General features: G+C 43.4%; 2 protein-coding genes across 4 annotated transcripts in view; one reads left to right on the top strand and one right to left on the bottom strand.

Moving 5' to 3' along the window:
* The first annotated feature begins 10723 nt into the window (after positions 1-10723).
* On the top strand, positions 10724-13142 carry id2a (inhibitor of DNA binding 2a). Its single transcript, XM_082516576.1, has 3 exons — positions 10724-11179; positions 11508-11568; positions 12438-13142. Exons 1-2 carry the CDS (start codon positions 10826-10828, stop codon positions 11562-11564), a joined length of 411 nt encoding a protein of 136 aa, XP_082372702.1. The 5' UTR covers positions 10724-10825; the 3' UTR covers positions 11565-11568; positions 12438-13142.
* Positions 13143-14513: 1371 nt separating this feature from the next.
* The window catches only part of kidins220a (kinase D-interacting substrate 220a), a 46501-nt gene continuing 40494 nt past the window's right edge, over positions 14514-20520 (bottom strand). For 2 of the 3 annotated variants that reach the window (XM_082516213.1, XM_082516214.1), the window contains exons 27-32: positions 20206-20238; positions 18897-19013; positions 18593-18691; positions 17421-17639; positions 16298-16519; positions 14514-15939 (exon numbers count right to left, since the gene is read on the bottom strand). In XM_082516213.1, coding sequence (XP_082372339.1) covers positions 15049-15939; positions 16298-16519; positions 17421-17639; positions 18593-18691; positions 18897-19013; positions 20206-20238 — 1581 coding nt within the window. In that variant the 3' untranslated portion in view covers positions 14514-15048. The remainder of the gene's footprint in view (positions 15940-16297; positions 16520-17420; positions 17640-18592; positions 18692-18896; positions 19014-20205; positions 20239-20520) is intronic. The other variant, XM_082516215.1, reaches the window with a different exon arrangement.

Below are 20520 nucleotides of genomic sequence, written 5' to 3'. Positions count from 1 at the left end.
CAGTTCCTTTCAGAGCCGCTTCGTGCCTTTGCGTTCTGAAAGCTAAATGCGAAAGGAAAAGTTTCTTTCCTCTCAGCATTTGAAGAGTTTGTCAACTTCAGCGTCTAAAAATGCACTTTGAGAAGAGAAATCCGCTTTCTGAAACCTCCATCCATCCATCTATCCGTGGCCAGCAGCACACTTGACAGTTTCACTGGCTCAGGAGCCAAGCAAACAATGCTGCTCTGACAAGCGAATCTCTGCCGTGTCGGAATCTCATCTACTTAAAGCACTATTTATTCAGCACACATCCTTTTAATGCTGAATCTTGGCAACGGTGCATGAAATCCAGCACCTTAATTCCATTAGCTTGTTACTCCAATAAGTCCCAATAATCTAAACCTAACTGCAACACATACACAAACCCTGGAAATACACAAGCCATAGCTGCTCCCTCTGGGGCATTTTTAATAACAGTAATAGCCTTTAAAGGTTGATTCATTCTCCTGAGATAAAAGTAAATGGCCACATTAACCTGTTGGCTGGGACTAGCTGTGCTGGAGCTTGTCATATAGAGGAAGTAAAAACTAGCGGCAATGTGAAACACAGCAGGTTTTTTGAGGATTTAATGTAATTACATCACAAAGACGTAAAGATGCCACAGCTTAAGGAAGTTCTCCTTCAAACGCTTTCTCTCGGCTGCTTTTTTTGGTTAGTTTCCCACCGTCCTGAATGAAACGCCTTATGCTTGATCATAGTCGACACACAGGGGTGAAGCTATTGTTGATAAGAGACTGAAACTTCTCTTCAAATGGGGCTTAGCGAGTGTCATTCAAAGACTTTGCTCTTCATTTCAAAAGTGACTCAGCTTTTGTTAGTCAAAGGGTAAAGAGGGTCCTTTAAGACCTAGATGCACTTAGTGGGAAAGAAGCGATAAAATTGTGCAAATGAAAGAGAGAAAAAAGAATTTTTAAAAAAAAGGCGAAGACGGTGTCAGCGTCGCGAGATAGATAATCTAAGAGGAAAGAGAGAGAGAGAAAGTGATGGGGATATTAAGAGTACACCAAAAGAGAAAGGCATGAGAAAGTCCGCTGGTAAGTCTGATCCTGTGTGAGCCGATGAGATGGGTGACGGGTGAGGAGGGGTGAGAGATAAGAGCCAAAGAGGATTAGGGCTGTGAGAACCTTTGTTGTTGTGATCAGTTAAAAGCACTGGCTCTCAATGATCCACCTGACCACTTCGGTGTGCTTACAGCAGCAAATCTGCATGTGAGGCATGACAAGACAACGTCAGCAACCCACTGCAACACGGGGACCCACGACCACAAGTCCACAGCCCTGCAGACAGATGTTTAACAGAGCTGACGTCTGCTTTCTTTAAGCATCTTTACAAATCTTAAATCAAAGCGTCAGATACCAATATGAGTGGAGAACACAAGCATGAGTCATGTGAATCCAAGATGTGTCCAAAAGCATTCACCACATATTTTCCCATGTGTTGTCTACAGCATTGTTCACACTGTTTTATCAAAGTATGTGAACAATTATGAGCCAACGGTACCACAATAGAACTGCCTCAAACATATACATACTGTGACAAAGTGGATGAGCGGTTGAAATACTCTCCACTTGTCCCAGAACTTTTTGCACATTATTCTCTCTATATATTTATTCGCTATGATTTGTTATTGTCAAAGTAACATTGCAGCACTTACTATCCCGGGTTTGTTTGTGTAAGCATTATGTTACTAGCAAACCAAACATTCGGCAAATTAAAGCAAATACTCAGTTACATGTTGCTTTATATTTTTATTATGTTGCAGAATTCGTGCATACTCACGTTGTTTTTTGTTTTCAGTCTTCATGTAGGTCAGGTGTGAGGAAAGGCCCGCCCAGCATTTCCTGATTTTTAAAGTACTGATGATGTCATGTCTGACATCAGCAGGTTAAACCAAGAGGAGGGGTTTCTTTTACCATAGGAATGCTTCCTTTTGTTTGTTTCGGGATACAGCGGGACTTGTTGAATATTTTTTCTTATAGAGAGCAATTTAGTTGCATAAATGTGTTAATCAGACAAGTGGTGAGCTTTATGTAATTCTCAGTCATTTGTGTTTAGTTTTAGATTCCTCAGCTCAAGCTAGTGATACTGGCTAGACTAACTGAAGGGAAATTGGTAGCCCTATATATAGTCAGTCTCTGCTGATTCAGAGGAAGGAGAGAAGAGTTGTGTTACTAAAGCTGTGTGGGTTTGGTGGGGGGGGGGTTTGTTAAGTTTTGCATATGATGGCGGTAACTGTGAATAAATTGCCTATCTCTGGGAACCCAAAATGTCTGCTGAGTCTGCTTACCTGCCACCTTCATTGACGCTCGAGTCAGATTATCTCACACATACATTCTTAAATCTTTTAATAAATTATGCTAAACATCCACTTGTCATGGCCTATTCATTTCTCCTTAAAGGTCATGACTGGCTAAAACTGATACTTTGGCTTTGCCAGCATAAAAAGGATTTGTTTGACACCACTAATTGGATTGATCAATGCTCAGAACAACGGGAAGGTTCAAAGACTACCTTCATCTTCACCTTAACGCAACAGCTAGATGGTTGAGACTTGGCTGTACCAACAGGTCAATGATCCCAAACACATCAAGACTGGTTTTGAAAATGATAAAGCAGGCTAACATTAAGCTGACCTCCCAAAGCTCCAACCTCAGATCTGCGCATTACGCTTAAAAGCTGCGTCTGTGGCAGGAATCCAGCTAATTTAAATGAACTCTACCAATTCTGCCAAGAAGAGTGATCAAATATCCAGCCAGAATTATGCCATAAGCTTGATGATGGCTACAAAAAGCATCTGATTGAAGTGCAACTTGTTAAAGGACATTTGACAAAATATTAGTGTGGGTGTGTGTATATATTTGAGCCTGTATGTATACTGTATGACCCTGTGTGTAGTAGAGAAGATACAGAATGAATCCAAACTTGCGCACCTAATTCTTGTTTTTAAAGTCATTAAAGATGGATGCTATAGAATAATTCCACCCTAGAAAAGGCTGAAAGAAATCATTAAAATCCTAAAAATTACCATAACATTCATGCCCATGATGAACTTCTAACCACAACTGTATTACAGATAGAGCCATCATGACATCATCTACTGGTTTGTAACTTTTGGGTTTATTACCTGCAGTTTAGCATCATTACTACTGGCATTTCTTACCCTCAAAACAAGCCATTTATCATTTAACAGAGAATTTTGTTAGTGTCCTAGACGAGTCTGTAAGTGGGAGTCGAATAACTCACTTTTGGAGCCAGAGTCAAGTGGCCATTCGAGGTACTGCACTTTTTGGAATTGGTACGTTTTGTCTGCCCTCCAGGTTGCAAATTAGGAAATTAGGGATTTTTGAAGAAGGTGTTAACCACTACACGATGGAGCCACTACATTCCATATGATGTAATTCTCCGTAGCAGCTTTAAAACGAACAACTTTTAAGACAACAAAATGCAAACAGCAATTAACATCACTTTAATGGCATGAGAAGGTGGCATGGGGTGAGAGGTGGGGTACACAGGTCCATTGCAAATATGAACACATAGTCTACAACATCCTTTCAAAATGTATTTATGGTGATGTACCGGTGGTCAGTGAATGTATAGGAGCATGTAATGTATCAAACAGGGCTGACCTGTTTTTACAGAAATAAGTGTGTTTCCTACATTAACTCTCTCTTCCTTCTCTGCTGTATAAATAGATAAAGATTGAGTAAGAGCAAGATGACTGTGGTTAGAAGGAAGTGGGCTTTGCTGCAACTAAGAGATACAGCTGAAGGAAACAGAGTTCTGCAAAAGACAGAAGTCAGTCCGAAATGTTTTCTTCTTGTGTTCCTGTCGGAGTGTGTCGCAGCAGTCAAGCATAAGGTCGTGTACCTTAAAGATATAAATCAATTTTTTGGTTGCTTGGCCCAGTGTATTGAACACAAACGTGACTCCAGCTATGACGTGTTTCTTTTAACTAAAAAAAGAAACATTTTTGTAGAGTTTATGTGCATGTGGTGGTCTGAGAATAAACCAAGAAAATTAAGGTTCTAAATATGCTCTTCATGGTTAAATATTGTGGTAAAGTAACCTACATGTCCCAGACAAATCTAGCATCCTCTCCAGCTAAAGATCCTTGTAGGTCTTTTACAGTGGTACAGCTGATTGTCTTTTTTATTGAAAGGATTAAAAATGAACAATTTTAGAACAATTTTGTACCAACATGACCCTACATGGTTCAGTAAAGATCTTTCAGCTTTAATCGTGGTAAGATTTTTTTACATTTTGTGTTATTGTATTATTTTTAGTTTAGTTTAGTTGTTGGTTTTTTTTTCGTTAATTATGTGCTTCCTGGCCCAAAATGTTAACAGCTGCAGCTCAGATGCCAAATCCATTTCTTAATGGTTTGCTCCAGTTTTGTTTTGCTTCTAGACTTATTTCAACAAACCCCTTTAAACTTTAACTGGCTTTTCTCTTGCATGCTCATGCACATTGCTTCAGCATGTTTCCAAAGATTCAAAGACTTGCTTTTGCAATCCATAAAGAAAAAACAACTTGAACTCTTGAACTCTTAAGGTCTGCTGAGGAAAAATGATATGATACAGCTCTCTGTATGCTATTAGAAATGGTCCCTGTGAAGAGATTGCTCTAGTTCCTGGAATGTCTTGCAAAACGGCAGTAATAACTTTACTGAAATTTGGTGTCGTGGATGAAAATAGGGGACCGCTTATGCAAGGCTAAAGCTTATTTAACCAAAATGGCTTTTTTGACACATATCATCTTCGAGACGAGCACGCACAACCGCATTACCACAGAATCCAAGAAGTCTGAGGGCTAGGTGGTATCAGAACCTAGTTTCACGTCTCATATACATTCTCAATTCCCCTTGGAATAGAGGAACCTGACAAACTGAACCCTGGGATTGAAACAGCCCCAAACTTCATCAGTTTAATGACGAACACAATGATATTACACTGTTCCTGCACCTGTCACATCCTAACAGTAACTGACTAGTGGTCATTAACGCCACACGTTAACGTTGACTTAAAAAAACATTTTTGTCACATGCGTGTAGCTGTGACAGATAAGCAATCCCAACTCCTAATTTCCACTCACACACCAGCTCACCTCTCTTCTCCCAGCTGCATTAAGAAAAAAAATCTCATTTCCACAATCATCTTTTAACAATATTCTACTAGAACCCACACTGTCATACTCCCTGTGTGAAAGTGGAGATATGCAGATATCTGATTACGGGGGTGCAGACTGCTAGCTGCAGTGACAGCTGTACCGCAGTGATAGGTGGGCGACACAGCAATGTTAGCGTGTGATTGTATGCCAACGGGCAATATTGCCTAAAAGTTAAACTGCAGCCAACTTTTTCACACTGCCAACTGGTTGGTGGTTGTTTCTCTGTCCAAAGAAGCCGAGCGGTTCAGCAGAAAATAAGTGGAGTTCTAACTTTACACAACTAGTTGCTTGAACGGTTTAAACTATAGAGTAGGGGGTAGCATAATGCACATCATATTGCTGCAGCTCAACTGTCCATCTCCATCCTCCACTTTTTCTCCTGCAGCCAGCTGTGCGTTGGGGAGAAGCAGAAGAGGAAGGCCGGCCTCCAGGGAGGCTTGGAGTGGCCACTCCACCACCAGCCTGGAAGGCACTTGGACAGCCACGGCCTTTGTCTCCCAGACCAATCTGGCCAAGATCTCTCCCAGTGCTTGCATGTGATGCGGCCACAGCCTCTCACGTTACAGTAAAGCCAGGCATGGCCGTTGCTCAGAGAGCAGAGAGAGTCCCATCTGGACCACAGGACAGACTAAAAGACGGGCAGGAGGTGGACTGGAAGACAAGGAAAGCAACAGGATGGAGGATTTTAGTCAGCTGCCAGTTAAATCAATGCAACAGTCTCTCTGATCTTAAAAAAAAAAAAATCAAACATATCAGTATTTCACATAATCAAGTCACAAATGTGGGCTGACAACTTAGGGTGTCTCACATAACCTTTTAGTTATTCTACTGCACCGAGATAAAATAATGAGTCCAATGAATTTGAAAGAAAATGATTCAACAGCTCTTTTGATAATGAGTAAATCTGTGTCGGCTCTTGAGCAAAAATACCAACAAAAAATCCCAATGGTGGTTTTTGTAAGCTGCTGTTGTCTTATTGATTGACGGGTTTACTGAAACGCTAATGTGCAGATTACTTGACGATGAGCCTGATCGTAGTCTGCAGTTCAGCTGCGATAAATGTAAAAGAAAGCCTTTACCGTGCTAGAGGTGACTCGGGGGCTGATCACGCTTCACCCCACCGCATCACATCAGTGTTTGGGGGTGTGGGCCTATTTTAGCAAACCCCGCCCTGCAGAATAGACGCTGCTTAAAGAGTCACTGCACCACTGTTTGATGTGTACACTCCTCCACGCGACAGGCGCGTGGCAGCCCTACGAAGAAGAGTGTCGAAGGGGAGACCGCTCGGTACTGAGGGACGGTGGAGAGCAAAGTGTTACTTGCGGTGTACTCGGCTGATGTCACGTCGGAGGACTCGGAATTGCAGGAGGAATTCAGTGTTAGGAAAGAAAGAGAGCGCGCGGTTTGTACGATCAAACCCACATTTGAGAAATTACGAGTTTAAATAACCGTTGAAAAAAAAAAGCTTTTTAATCATCGGTGTTTTCTCCTCTCCGCTTTTAACCCTCTCCATCACACGGCTGGGGTCGATAACATCAGCCGTAGAGGGATATTATAACATTTTCTCCTATTTTTCTTGTTTTACTGTATTGTAATTGGTATTATTATTATTACTAGTATTATTAGTAGTAGTATTTCTGCTGTTATTATGAGAACTGAAGACCAGTCGCCGTTCGGGTTAACTTTTAGGCGCACGGGGAGGACACTTTGATAGCCTCCACTGTGATTCACTGCATGCAGCAGGGTCGACCAAAAAGTTCATTTCTTTGCGTTTCCCGTAATTAAAGTATTGGCACCAGGAGACGATCGGCACATCGTTTAGAGCCAGCTTCATCTTTTTACCTTGAGAGTTAGGTAGGGAGAGGGGAGGAGGATCAACAAGTTCACCGGAGCACAGTCGGGCTGTAGAGCGCCCGACTCCGCTTTGGGTGCTGAACATTACTTTCTGATCCTTCCCTTGATATTTGAAAGAGAGTTGGTTAATGGGGATTTCTTAATTAATTTATTTTTTCATTATTATTATTTTTTATTTTTTACTATTCTGTTCGCTCAGATTGGATAATCTCTCTGAGTTACAACACTGTGTTACTTTAGAAAAAATTGGGAAACGTTTTGCAGTACTGCTGGAGTCCCAGAGGCATGTTTCTAAAAGTCTGACTGTGCGCTCACAAACTTTTGTGCAGGTTCTTTCCCTGCTTTTCGCAAGGTGATGCATGAACTCTGACACTGTGGTACAGAACAAGACATACAGCCACATATGGAAATAAGTATGAGCTTCATAGTAGAAAAGAGACAGATTACTTTAAAGTAAAAGAAAAAAGACTGGTTAGGTTTTGCAATTAAAAATAAATCAATCCAAACATAGTTGAACATAGGCCTGCAGTTGGTTTCTTCCCACACACCCACACCTAATCACAGAAAACAGAAAGAAGATGCTGACCGTTTGTTACCATTAACAATATAAAGTTTGGTGCAAATGAAAAGACAAAAAGAATTAATTTCATAATGACACTCAGAAATAAAACAAAGAAATTAAAATCTCCAATCATGCACTGAAACAGTCACAGCATGCATGAAGTCTTAGGAAAGTAAGAAGCATATTCATACTCCATAAAATATGCAAGTGTTCTTATTTAGCGGCATCCGTGGATCATTATGAGTGATTCATCTGTTATAAGATGAAGATTAATCAAGCTATTTTATATTCACTTGGGTTTTAATCTATCTTTGGCTTTAATGTTCCTGTGGAAAATCTTAATCCTTAAACTAGTGACTATAGATGTCAGATAAATATAGCCTAATGGAGTAAAAGTATGTCCACAGTATTTCCCTGCGGGTTGGGATGTAGCAGAAGTAGCATCAAATAAATACGGACCTGTAAGCTTATCCTCCATTAGCGAGTAAATGTAGGCTACTTAGTCACACTAGAGGCATCATAGGAGCGGACACGGCACTCGAAGAATCTCCAATTGAACTTTGTTTTAAAGACAGATATTATAGATCTATATAACTATATAGATAGACAAATATAGTTTTTAAAATCAGATTTGATTGGTGATTCATGCATTTGGCTACAGAAATTTAAAAATGGGCTATTTTAGATAATGCCTTAAAATAACCGCCCAAATAAGGGTCCAGATGTGTTTCAGCATGGCTGCGGGGTTACAAGACTTTCTTCTACATACTACAGAGGCTTTGGTCACATTCCTTTAGTGGTATTTTCTTCTTCTTCTTTAAGATTTGTAATGAGATAATCCGCTGGTCCCTCGAAGCACCACCACCAAAGCAGACTCCTCCGGAGACTCAAACCCGTCCCCGGTGTTAACGCTTCCCTGGTTCGGGCCCCGGCTCGATCAGCTGAGAAACACCTCTGACTGACATCCCCGAAACCCCGTCTCTATGGAAACCGCCTCGGCGGCGCCGGGAGGGCTGGCTCGAGGGCTGCTGTGAATGGGGTGACGTCACGGCGCCGGCGCCAGAGAGTCTGCTCCAAAGACGGAGAGAGAGGGAGAGAGAGAGGAGAGAAAGGAGAAACAGGGAAGAGTGAAGGCAGGGTGAGGCTGCGGCTGCTGCTGCTGCCGGTGATTCGCTCGGCTTTGTACCGACGTGCTCTTGCGCCAATTCATCACCTGTCTGTCAGGCATCAGTCAGAGGCGCAGAGCGAAATGTACACAGCTGTGGGAGCGAAAGGATGAAGGGGAGAAATGGAAAAATCCTATTGCACCAGATGTGGACGCAGACTGCAGGAGTTCCAGATTATATTAGAAATGAATAAAAAAAAAATCAGGCTCGTCAGACAGCTGAAGGAGAAGCTGTCCGTGAACTGAACCACGCGCAAAACAATGGCACAGATGGTGTTTCACCGGTTTTTCTGAAATCCCGGAAACATTTCTTTGATGTATATTTATATATATATTTATATATTTTTTATGAGAATTTCAGGACTCAAACCCTTTGCATAGCTTCTACTATTATAGACTAGAGCGTCTTTCTTTGCCATGGGTGAACAGCCTTTTTGGGCTTTTTCATCAGGATCCACCCCTGAAATGCTTCTCTTGTGGTCCATTAAGCTGTAGAAAGCGGATTCTTTTGACTTGTGGGGTTTTCTTTGATTAATCCTGTCAACCAAATTGCCTTGCCAAATTACTAGGCCTATATTTCAATAAACTGAAAATACGAACGCTGACCGCTTCGTCGTCTTTTTAAAAGTACACTGAAACGCGTCATCTGGAGCAAATTTGATCCACAGTGCCAAAATCGCGCACATCACATTCAGCTGCCCCTGGGGGCAATTACTTAGTGCAGTATTAAGCAGCCCCCATCACCTCCAGCCGAAGAATGAAGCGTGTAATTCCTGCTAACAAATGACTCATTCAGAAAACATTAAAGTGTCAATTGTAGTTAATCGCCTCTTCACGTGTGTGGATGTAAAAGCTACATTTGCACTCTGCTGTGCCGAAGTGCACTGGGTCTTTATTAAAGACACATCTCCAACGTGAAAGTGGTCTAAACACGATGCTCTGGATTACTACAGTTTAATACAACTGTGGGGAAAAGTCGCTGGAGTAAATCGACTGATGATTTTCCCTCTGATTGCAACTGTCGCGCATCATGTCTAACGCACACACGCACTTTATTGTGATATATTTTACAGACTCTTGGCGTCAGTGAATACAGTGAATACATTTTAATCAGGTATTAGGTGCGTTAGTTAGTTAAACTGTATATTTCTGCCACCAAAACAAAACAAACATCCATAATCTTTCGTGCACATGGGTACGTTTCCTAGTGCGTATAAACAAACAAAACAATTAAAGGAAAGAAAGAAAAAACTTTGACTGGTCTGAACATTTCTTTCTGTTGGTAGCTGTTTCAGTTCTCCACTTTAAGGTTATTGTTCTCCTTCATGCAGGAACCTGCCTTCACGCCGGTCCGGGCTGGTGTGAATTAAGAGTCATCAGGCGCGCCGGACACGGTCACTATCATCACTGCTCCACAACTTCAAATCCACAGCTGAATGCGCTGATGCAAGAAGGAAAAATAAGTGCTGGCTGATGAGGACTTTGATGGTGTTCCGTAAATAGGATTAGCAGATAAACTCTTGAAAAGATCTCCTTTATTTATTTTTATGTTGAATTTAAATACACCTTTCTAAACCCACTGAAGCTCGACGCCGATCGCAAATCTATGGGGTCAAATTTAAAACGTGCAGGCAAAGGTGCTCGCGCCTTGCCGTTGTCAACTGACATCCATGAGAATCATTAATTTTCTTGATCAGAAACAGGTAAGGGCTTAATTTTCCAAATTGCCCACCGGAGCTGCTGAAGCGCCCTCTGGGTTCCGCCTCCAACATGCGTTGCCACTGGTAACCTGGTGGAAAGGGGGGTGGGGTTTGAATGAGAAGCGCCAATAGAGGGTATAAAGGAAGTTGAGTGACATGTTAGCAGCTCCCAATCAGCGCGTTTGGCCCGCCCGTGCCGCATGCCCAGCCTACTGGCTATATAAACCACACTGACAGCTAGGTAATCCAGTCTGATCGCAGATCGTCTGGCAAATCACAGGACTTAATAGAAGCAAGACATCCGACACAAGCAAACCCTCTCGCTCAACACTTACAAAAATGAAAGCAATAAGCCCCGTGCGATCCTTCCGGAAAAACAGCGTGAATTTATCAGAGCACTCCTTGGGAATCTCTCGGAGCAAGACCCCGGTGGATGACCCGCTCAGCCTGCTGTACAACATGAACGACTGCTACTCCAAGCTGAAGGAGCTGGTGCCCAGCATCCCCCAGAACAAGAACGTCAGCAAGATGGAAATCCTGCAGCATGTCATCGACTACATCCTGGACCTGCAGATTGCGCTGGACTCCAGTGTCGCACTAACCAGCCTGCATCACCCTTCCCGGCCGGGGCAGACTCCGTCCAGGACTCCTTTGACCACCCTCAACACAGATATCAGCATCTTGTCATTACAGGTAATTACACTGTAGCTGAGCGCGTATCCTAATTGAAAAGCGACAGTCCAGAGTGTTGTGAGAGAAAGATTTGGTGGATTTTTTTTCTCTTTTTTTCATGTGCGCGCATAAGCAGTGCGCCTTTGTAGCCTATGCGTAACTCGCACAAAATGGCTTGTTGGAAAGGAGGAGGGGGGGAAATGGCATGTTATATATTTTTTTCCTCCTTTTGTTCAGAATCAGATGAGGAAGAGATTTGACCTACATAACACTATTGCAAACGCCAGACACATCATTCGGATACTGCTTAAAGAATTAACATTTGGTCGGTTTGTTTGTTTGTTTTCAGTCCCCGGAGTTGCCATCAGAGCTGATGACAGATGACAGCCGGACTCTGCATCGTTAAAGCGGTAAGTAGGCTGTCCTCATGTCTGCTGCTGCATTCTGTCCAGGGCTTTTAGGCTCCGCTACAGCCTGTCTCCCAGTCTGCTGGAGCAGAATGGGCTTGAATTACCATTTACCCATCCATTTGTTCCACCGCGAATGTCGTCTCACGTTGCTGTAATGGTCCCACTAATGTTTTTGTAAAAGAATGCGATACAACACTGGGGCGTCTGTTATGGCAAGCACGACTTGGGTACATTTTTATTATTATTATTATTACTATTATTATTATTATTAGTTACAAGGCTCATCCGAAACAAAATTAAAGATCACATCACTGGCTTCTGCGAGACTTTAGTGTGTCACAGATTGATCGAACTATTTCGTGTCTCATCTGCTGTGTGGAAAGACGTAGCAGACTGATATTTCGCGCTGGAGTTTAGTGGCAAGATATTCGCTCCAGGCTGCTTGGTTTACTGTATATAAGTAGCAATCGTCAGGGTTGTATTATACCCTCTTGTGTCTATAATGAAGAGCATCTGCAACAGGAAAATAATGGCTGTTTGGATTACTGCTACTACGATGTCTGCACATAATTGGTACAAGAAGTGGGTAGGCGCCAGCTGAGCGGCAATTACGCTGATTCTTCCCCAGATTGTAGGCTGAAGTTGTGCGAGAAGTGTGTGTGTGTGTGTCTGCCTGTGTGTGCGTGCGCCCTCTCCTTTCCCCCTCTCTCTCTTTCTGTGTGTGTACATCTGGAGCGCAGGGTTTGCTTAGTATTGGGAGTGTTTGGTTAAATGTTAAAAACTGCGGCTTCCTCCCTGGCGCCAGTCTGTCCGGATCTCTGCCCTGTTTGCATTTTCTAAACACGCCTCTCTTTCTCAATCTTTTGCAGGTGTTTGGTCAAGACGTAAAAACACACACAGGACCTGGGGAGCAGGACTTCTCTCCCCCCCACCCCCTTCTCTCTCTCCCTTCCCTCACCTCCAACCTCTGTCCTCCAGGCCTGGATTTTTTTTTCTCCTCTTCTGACGCTGAAATCAAGAGACTTTTGCTTATTATGGGACAATCTTTATGTGATGTGTTTTCTGTTTGGACACTTCATTATTATTTAACTTAAGACTTTTTTATTATTATTATTTGTGGGTCCTTTCTGGAAATGGAAGGCGCGTTATATTCCCGACAGCGGGAGGAAAAACGAGATTGTCACAAGGATTATCCTCCACCCCACCACCACCACCGACTTCACCCCATCCCTCTTCCTCCCTCTTCACCCCCCCTCCTGTCCTTCTCCTCCTTGTTGAAGTCTTCGCTTTTTTTGCGGAGGTGGGAACGTAAATAGACAGCTTGGTTAGTTACTGTAAAAAGTTTAGTCTTGTCAGAATTGTTGGCACATGAAGGACTGGACGTTGTTTAAAAAAAAAAAAAAGTTAAAATGAAAAGAATGAAACCTTGTGAACTCTCATCGGGAGTTTATCTTGTATAGTTGCAGGAATTTCAAACTTCTGCAAAAGTGTAATGTTGTACTTAATTATGCTGAAACTTTTTATAAAAGTAATGTAAATTGTACCTTTTTATACAAAATAAATCAAAAACGCCATTTGGATATGTGTCATTTGGGGGAAGAACCACTTCGGGTTGGGGGTAAATGTGGTGGGCTTTTGTTTGTTTGTTCAGGAGATATTAAACCAGTGCGTAAAATGATCTAGTCAGATACAGAACAAGCTGAGGTTATCTGTGTTGGCTTTAGGGTTGGATGTAAAGAAAACATCTGAGATGCATGAAAAACTAATCGTACAGAGTGTCCTTATCAGACCTGCAGTATGTGACCTATAATAGTCTTAAAACACAGCGTCAACACTTCTCCAAGGCAAACACGACCTGGAGGCACGGTTGCGTAAAAGCTTACTGAGGACGCACTGACTGCACTCTTACTTTCTCACATGCCGCTGAAAGTAAAAGGGATTAACTGGTTTAGGTTGTGAGAGCCAGAAGCCGAGGATCTATTGTTTTTTTTTTTTTTTTTTTTTAAATGGTAGACAATTGTGGGAAAGAGGTGAAACTATAGGTCTGTGATGGGTTGGATTCCGTAAGTCGAGCTATTAACTTGCCTTTCCCCTTTTTGCAAAACAGAAGTACGAGTCAGATCAAAACGTCCTAGAAGCATCTGTATTCAGACCAGATTTTGACTAATCAAACCCCACCGGTGTCCGCAGTTTGGACTTTATCAGCTTGATTCCTGTGAAATTAAACTATAAACCAAGTCAAACGATGACGGGAGTTCAAAATCAAAAAGCCACCCGTGGTCATTTGGCAGTCCACTGTTCTTTAAAGCAGGCATCAAAAGCGGACTGAGGTAGAAAGGGGGGGCAGGGGGCGGCTAATGCGTGCTGTTGGGTGACGTGATGGACCCCGCAGTGAGACCTGACAGTCACGTGTTGCAGGATCTCAAATGTTTCCATACCACTGACCCGCCAAGTAATCTGTGGCCTCCCATTAGGTGATTATTTTATTTATTTTAATAACCCCAAGGGATACTTAAAAATCTCCAAGTGTGGAAACAGTCACTCTTATACAAACCAGGAAAAATCTATTTATAAATAAAGCATGTCTTAAAGTTAAGACTCATTTACAGTTAAATGTAGAAGTACCAGAAATAAAAACGGCTCCTTAAAGGACACTTTAAGAGTTACTGTGTTGAAGTTCAGAGTCCTCAAACCTGACAGGCGGTGTCTGTACAACCAGGCAGTAGCACGTTTGTATGAAGAGTGCGCCATCTATCGGTCAATACGAATCCTACCACTGAAGACATTTGCTTTTCCTCACCACATCATTAGGTAAAATATGAAAGCTATTAAAAATGTGACTTAATGTGCGTATTCTGGCCTATTTACCAGCGAATTCCAATAATGTACTGCACAAGCAGCTGAGTTAAGTCGAAGAAAAAAAAAGAAAACCCCCGTCAGACTGATTTCAAGAGTCCACATACTGAGGATGTTTATTGATTCACAAAACACACTTACATGTGACGCTTTGCAGTCTAGTTCATGCATTTCTATCACACAGAAAACAGCACAAGTGTCTACACTTTGTTCTACCTGAAATATTCTAGCAACCTCACAACATGCTTTGAAGGCCGAATGCCTCAGAAACACTAGACTTGTTTTCTCTTCACAGTCATGGCTACTGTTCTATAAGCAACACTTTATTTTGTTTTATTTTTTACTGTAACATTACCGTCACTACACACAGAAAATACAAACTAACGACAAAAACACACGGGACAAACAAACAGACCTTACAAACATTTTTTGGTATTTAACCATCAACTATCAGATTTATCCTTTTCAAAAATCAAGGTGGTTGCTTTATTAAACCTTACAACTCTTCTTTGACTTTGTCCTTAACAACACAACACTCATCTACGCTAGTTCATCGCAACACAATACAAACATCAAGAACCACACTCCGCATGACCCTTCTTAGTGTAACAAACACGTGGCTTCTTAGAGGACGCTCTCCCTCTCGTCGCCAAGGCTGATGGTTCGCAGGTTCTGGTTGTGGTGGATGGTGGCTGCCGTGGTGTTGGCAGTGCTGCTGCCGGGGATGATGATGACATCTGGGGAGATGATGTTGGAGCAGGCGGACTCTGTGCCTGTGATGGTAGCCTGCTGCTGATGGCTGTTGTTGGTGTTAGTGTTGGTGTCGCTGGGGCTGCTTGTGTTGTTATTAAGGGTGGTGTTGCTGGCGCTGTGGTTGAGGTTGCTGACCCCGCTGGATGGCCACCCCTCATCTGGGCTGCTGGCCATAAGGCTGGCCTCAGATGGAGCTTCGGAGCAGATGGACATGCGGGCCACTGTGGCATCCTGCAGGCCGCTCAGGCTGCTGGGTAGGGGGCCTCTCTTCTTCACCAAGCCCTCCAGCTCCAGTTCAATCAGACTGGGCTTCAGTGCATCTCTCTGTCTGCCAGTCTCTCCTTCAGCCTCTTCCAGGGATGGGTCTGAGGAGCTTTCACTGGAGCGCATCCCCGAATCGGACGAGTCCTTCTTATCGATGAGGATTTCGGTGAGGAAGCCAGGCTTGGCAAGCAGCCCAGTTGGCTTGGAGCTGTGGGAAGACAGAGCACCAAATTTTGCCTCTTTATGGAGGAGAGGTGTGGTGTTGTCAGAGTCTTCTGGGCCCGAGTCTTCATCATTGGGCAGCTTGTGGTAATATGACCCAGCTCCTTTCTTCTTGGAGCCTGGAGTCCTGGAGGACGAGCTGTGATCCAGCTTTTCATCCTCTTCGCTGATGGGGTCTAATCCATCGGTCCCTGAGGCAAAGTCTGTGGCATCAGAATTCTTGGAGCTTCTCTTGGTGAAAGACTTGCGGCTGTCTTGATCAGATCCTTCCTTGGCCTGAGAAGAGGGAAGAAGTTTCAATGAGGAGAACATAAAAATATACTGAATCCTCTGCTGCTGACCTCTGAGAGACCACTGACAAAAGGATTCCTATCTCTGCCTCTGGTGCCAAGACAAACAAAGAATATAAGCCAATAATGATGAAATGCAAGAAGCAGTGGTCTCCATTTTCTCAGCTGAGACTTCGAGTTCCGCCATTTCTCAGTACAGCAAAATACAACATTTCAAAATCACAAGTTAACTACACGGTACTTTCCTCCAGTCATGACAGTAGAGACTTATTTGAATGAGCTATTTCTGCCATCAGCGATGTGGTGACAAAAACACGACAGTGTACTTGTGACTGTCCACCCACCCCTTTGTCCTCTGAGCTGGCAGCCTGAAGGAATTGTCCAGGGTGGGGCTGAACAGGCCTCTCTCCCCCACTGCCGGACATCTCCAGCTGGGCCATCTGAGCGATGTACTCCCTGTAGGCATCATGATACTCAGCCTGCTGCTTGTCTGTCAGCTTGCAGATGTCATTAGAGGATTCCTGGGAATTCAGGCTAGACATGCTTGAAGTGCGGTGATTTGCCACCTGAAAAAATGAGGAAAAAGTTTGGTTGGGGTGCAACATTCATCCGAGTCTGTCATGTGCTGAGTACAGAGTGCCTTATGGTTCTGGGCTATTGACTTAAGAGTGCATAAAACAAGAGTGCAACAGCATTTACTCTGTGTGCAATCAGACATATACAGCAGCATTCTAAACTGCATGAATATGTACATGAGCTTTTGTAGCTCAGATTGATTTTATTTGTAGAGTTTATTTTTTGCACATCTTATATTTCGACTGTATTTCTTACATACTGTTTGGCATCTGTCGTGTACAGCAAAGGAAGAGTTTCACTGTACAGGGAAACATGTTTCTTTAATGTGCATATGACTAGAAAACTTTGAAACTTGAAACTGAAACTGATCATTAGATCTGAAATATTCTAAATCTGAGAATTGAATGTTTCCAGCAAAGACCGCATGTGGAGTGGGAACTGGAGGTCATCTGAAACAGCAGCAGTGTCACTCGACGTGTGACCGTTTGCATGTGTCTCAGATGTTTGCACACTGGAAATACAAAAAGGTGAAAATACCAAATAGGGGGCCCTTTGACACCTTTTGGTTTGCAGCAGTGTCTAAGTATTTTTAATTCTGCAAATTTCAAGACCATCGTCAGCTTCCTCCGCTGTGCTCTTCTTTTTTTTGGGTTAAACCACATTTATGTGAAACTGCTGAGGCCATCAACACACTGGCTTGGTGCAGCGACCATTCAACAGTTTGGGGTCCGACTATTTCCAAGTGTAACATGATAACAGTTACGCTTAAAAGTAGCAACTTCAATACGGTTGCACATCTGCATGTGTTAAAATAATGTGCCCACACACACACTGGTTGATCACGCCGCAGTTGTGATATTTCTATAACAAGCTCGTGACAGGAAGACTAACCGGCCAGTGTGAGTTGTTGCTGCGTCTCACAGGCTCCTCCAGACCCACGCCGCTGAGTTCCTCAAAGCTGAGGTTGAGGCTGAAGGCGGCTGTTTCGCGCTGGGCTCCCCCTGAGCGTCTGCTGGGCTCCCCGAGGTGCACGCTGCTGCCCTGCTCGCTAGCAGCTCGGGACTCATCCTGAAGTGCTGCCTGGCTTTCAGCATGCCGCTGTTCTATGACCTTAAACAATACAGGACAATATATGTGATCAACAAGTCACTTAGCGTGTTGGTTTTTGGTGTGTTTAAATGTAACAAGTACATCAGACTGCAGCAACAACAACAACAAAAGCTTGTGAGAACAGAATTGGGAGCTGTTCCTTAAGTAGATCTACTCAGCTGTCCCCTCCTCCCTGACAATACCCTCCCTTCATCCAGATATCAGTCAGCAATCTTGAACCAGATGGCTGTGCTAGCTGCATCCTGGCAACACAACACTGGTTTTTACATGGAGCTGCAAGGCCACTGCACTCTCCAGCTGCTTCTACCCAAGCCCTGCATAGGATCTCCGGTAAAACACGACCAATCTGGGGCTCTTGCCTTGGCATTAAGAGCACAGACTGACATTTGATGAAGTGGAGCCGGCTACATGTGTTAGTGATTTGAGCCGACTAGACCTCTGGCTGGCTGACTAGCGCCTTTCTCGTAATACGGATTATAAAATCTCCATCCCAATATCTCAGCACAACACGAGATGTCTTATTATGTGATATTGTCTGGATTCTGGCACAAACCACAACTGAAACAAATATCACCAGCGGGGCCCTGGTATGGTTGAGTATACGTCAGAGTCGCAGAGGGGCAGTTGATATTGTTTGTGGCGGACTAATGCTTTCCCTGTCAGCCTACATATGACCACTTCTGTTCACAAGAGTTTAACGGGTAATTAATAAAAAAACAACTTTATTTATCCAGGAAAGGAAACTCGTGAGATTTAGAGCCTATTTTTTCAACAGTATCACAGGCCCAGAAAGGCAAGATTGACCTAGCATCTTTTCTGGAGCATGAGAAACCAGAGCTTCAAGAGAAAACTCGCACAAGAATGGTGAGAACATGCACACAATATTTAGCAAGATGTTGAGTTGCACAATATTATTGCATTAAAGGCACCTAAATGAAGCAATCTAGTCTCACCATTCCTCTGAAGAGCTGCCAGTCACCAAAGTTCATCTCCATCTCTTTCTTCAGCTCATCTAGGTTGCAATGCGTGAGCACCCGACCATTTATATTGGCCTGCAACGGATAAAAAAAAGGACTGGTTTGCTCACAGATTCAATGCAATTGCCTAGAAAAGCCCACAGAGTAGCGAGAACTTCATGAAGAAAAACACTGCATTCATATGTTGCAATAAATGTGACCATCGAAAGAATGCCACACAAAGATGACGACAAGAAAAAATGAGGTGTTCACATAAACTTCTTTTAGTTTAAACGCGTACCTTCTTAATGGTGGAGGTGTACTGAGGCAGCATGGTGGGGTCGATTCCTTCTAGCTGCCTGAGACGCTCGCACACTGCGTCTGTGTTCAAAGAGCTGAGCAAGATGGCGGGAGAGCCCTACATAATAAAACACATTAACATATAATTGGAACATATTAAGACAGCTTTCATGGAGTTAAAGTCACCAGAGCAAACACACGCACACATTCTGTTAGAGCAACTCACAACTCCTAACACACTGATTAGGGCAAACTGAGCAACAATTCCTGAGAAACAGACGTGCAGGGCTGTTAGCTGCGAGGCACACAGAGGTGCAAAACCACGATCTCACACTGTATTTCTTTCTATCAGTCACACAGTGTAAGTGTAAAAGTAAACATAAATGCCAACCTATCCAAATATGCTGTTATCTTCCCTTATTCTTTTTCTCTGTGTATATATAAGCGCATAATGTGTGTGCTCAACACTTAAGGGATGGAGTCTGTGAGTCTGTGAGCCGACCAACACCGAAGCGGCCTCTGCTGATGAGCAGCTACGTAGCTCGATGTGACTAACACCAGTTGCCTGTTGATGCAACTGGCTGTCTGTGAAGGCCTCACAGACAGCCAAAATGCCACCCGCTGGCACGGAGACCAAACAAACCTCATCCACCCTCCTTCAACCAACCCCCCCTCCCGTCCCTTTTCTCACCCCTCTCCCTCTGGCTCTGCTCGTCTTTGAGACAAGCAAAGTTCTCCTTTCTTTCTTCCTTCCTTCTCCCTCTTCTCTCCCTCCCTTCCTTCCTTCCTTCCTTCCTTTCTTTCACATTCCTCCCTGCTCAGCCTCCTGCACTGACCTCCTATCACTCTCTTTTCCATCACTGTCTTTCTCTCACCCCTCCATCCTTCCCTCCTCCCGCTCCACTCGGCTATTAGCACTATTAAGACAAGGCTTCAGTCTAAGCCCCCTGGCTTTGTTTCTGGTTTCGAGGGAGAGAAGAGCAGAGCTTAGCCGAACTGTGAGTGGTTGTTAGACAAAAAACCTAAGCAGCTCTTACAACACAGTACACAATAATAGGTGCCAACTTTCAGTAATGGCTAGGATGAAGACTGGCACTAAGGGAGTTTAACTACTGATCATATCCACACTCTAGAATGAAACTATGTTAGTGACTCTAATAACTATACTAGTTAAGTTGTGTTTTGCATTGACTTTAAAGCAACAAGTCCGTGTTTCTACAACATGCAACGTACACCGGTGCAAGTGTTAGGGATGAAGCAGAGATAGGTGGATGATGGAAATGGAAGTAGCATCGAAACCAAAGGTGTACCTGCTTGAATTTGTAAGGCAGCGGCTTTAAATGCTTGATCAGGAGACAAAAAAATAAGAAGCAGACGGACAAGAAGTCAGACAAAAATACACACAGACATTTATAACACTGTGAAACCAGGAGTGTACCTGTGAAAAAAGAAGGCGGGGAGGCAGAAATTTAGACAGACAAGCAGAGAGACTGTAAGGACACATGTTAAACTCATCACCACGACAACAGTGCAGACATTTATCTGTCAAACAGTAGGAGGGGAGACAGCTAGCCAGCCAGTGTTGTCGGCCTGGAAAAGAGGAAGCTATTGGAAGTAGAATTGTC

This window comes from Aulonocara stuartgranti (genome assembly GCF_965226115.1).
Source record: "Aulonocara stuartgranti genome assembly, chromosome: 19".
Lineage (NCBI taxonomy): Eukaryota > Metazoa > Chordata > Actinopteri > Cichliformes > Cichlidae > Aulonocara > Aulonocara stuartgranti.
The sequence above is the reverse complement of the archived record's forward strand: the minus strand, read 5'-3'. Positions and strand labels throughout refer to the sequence as shown.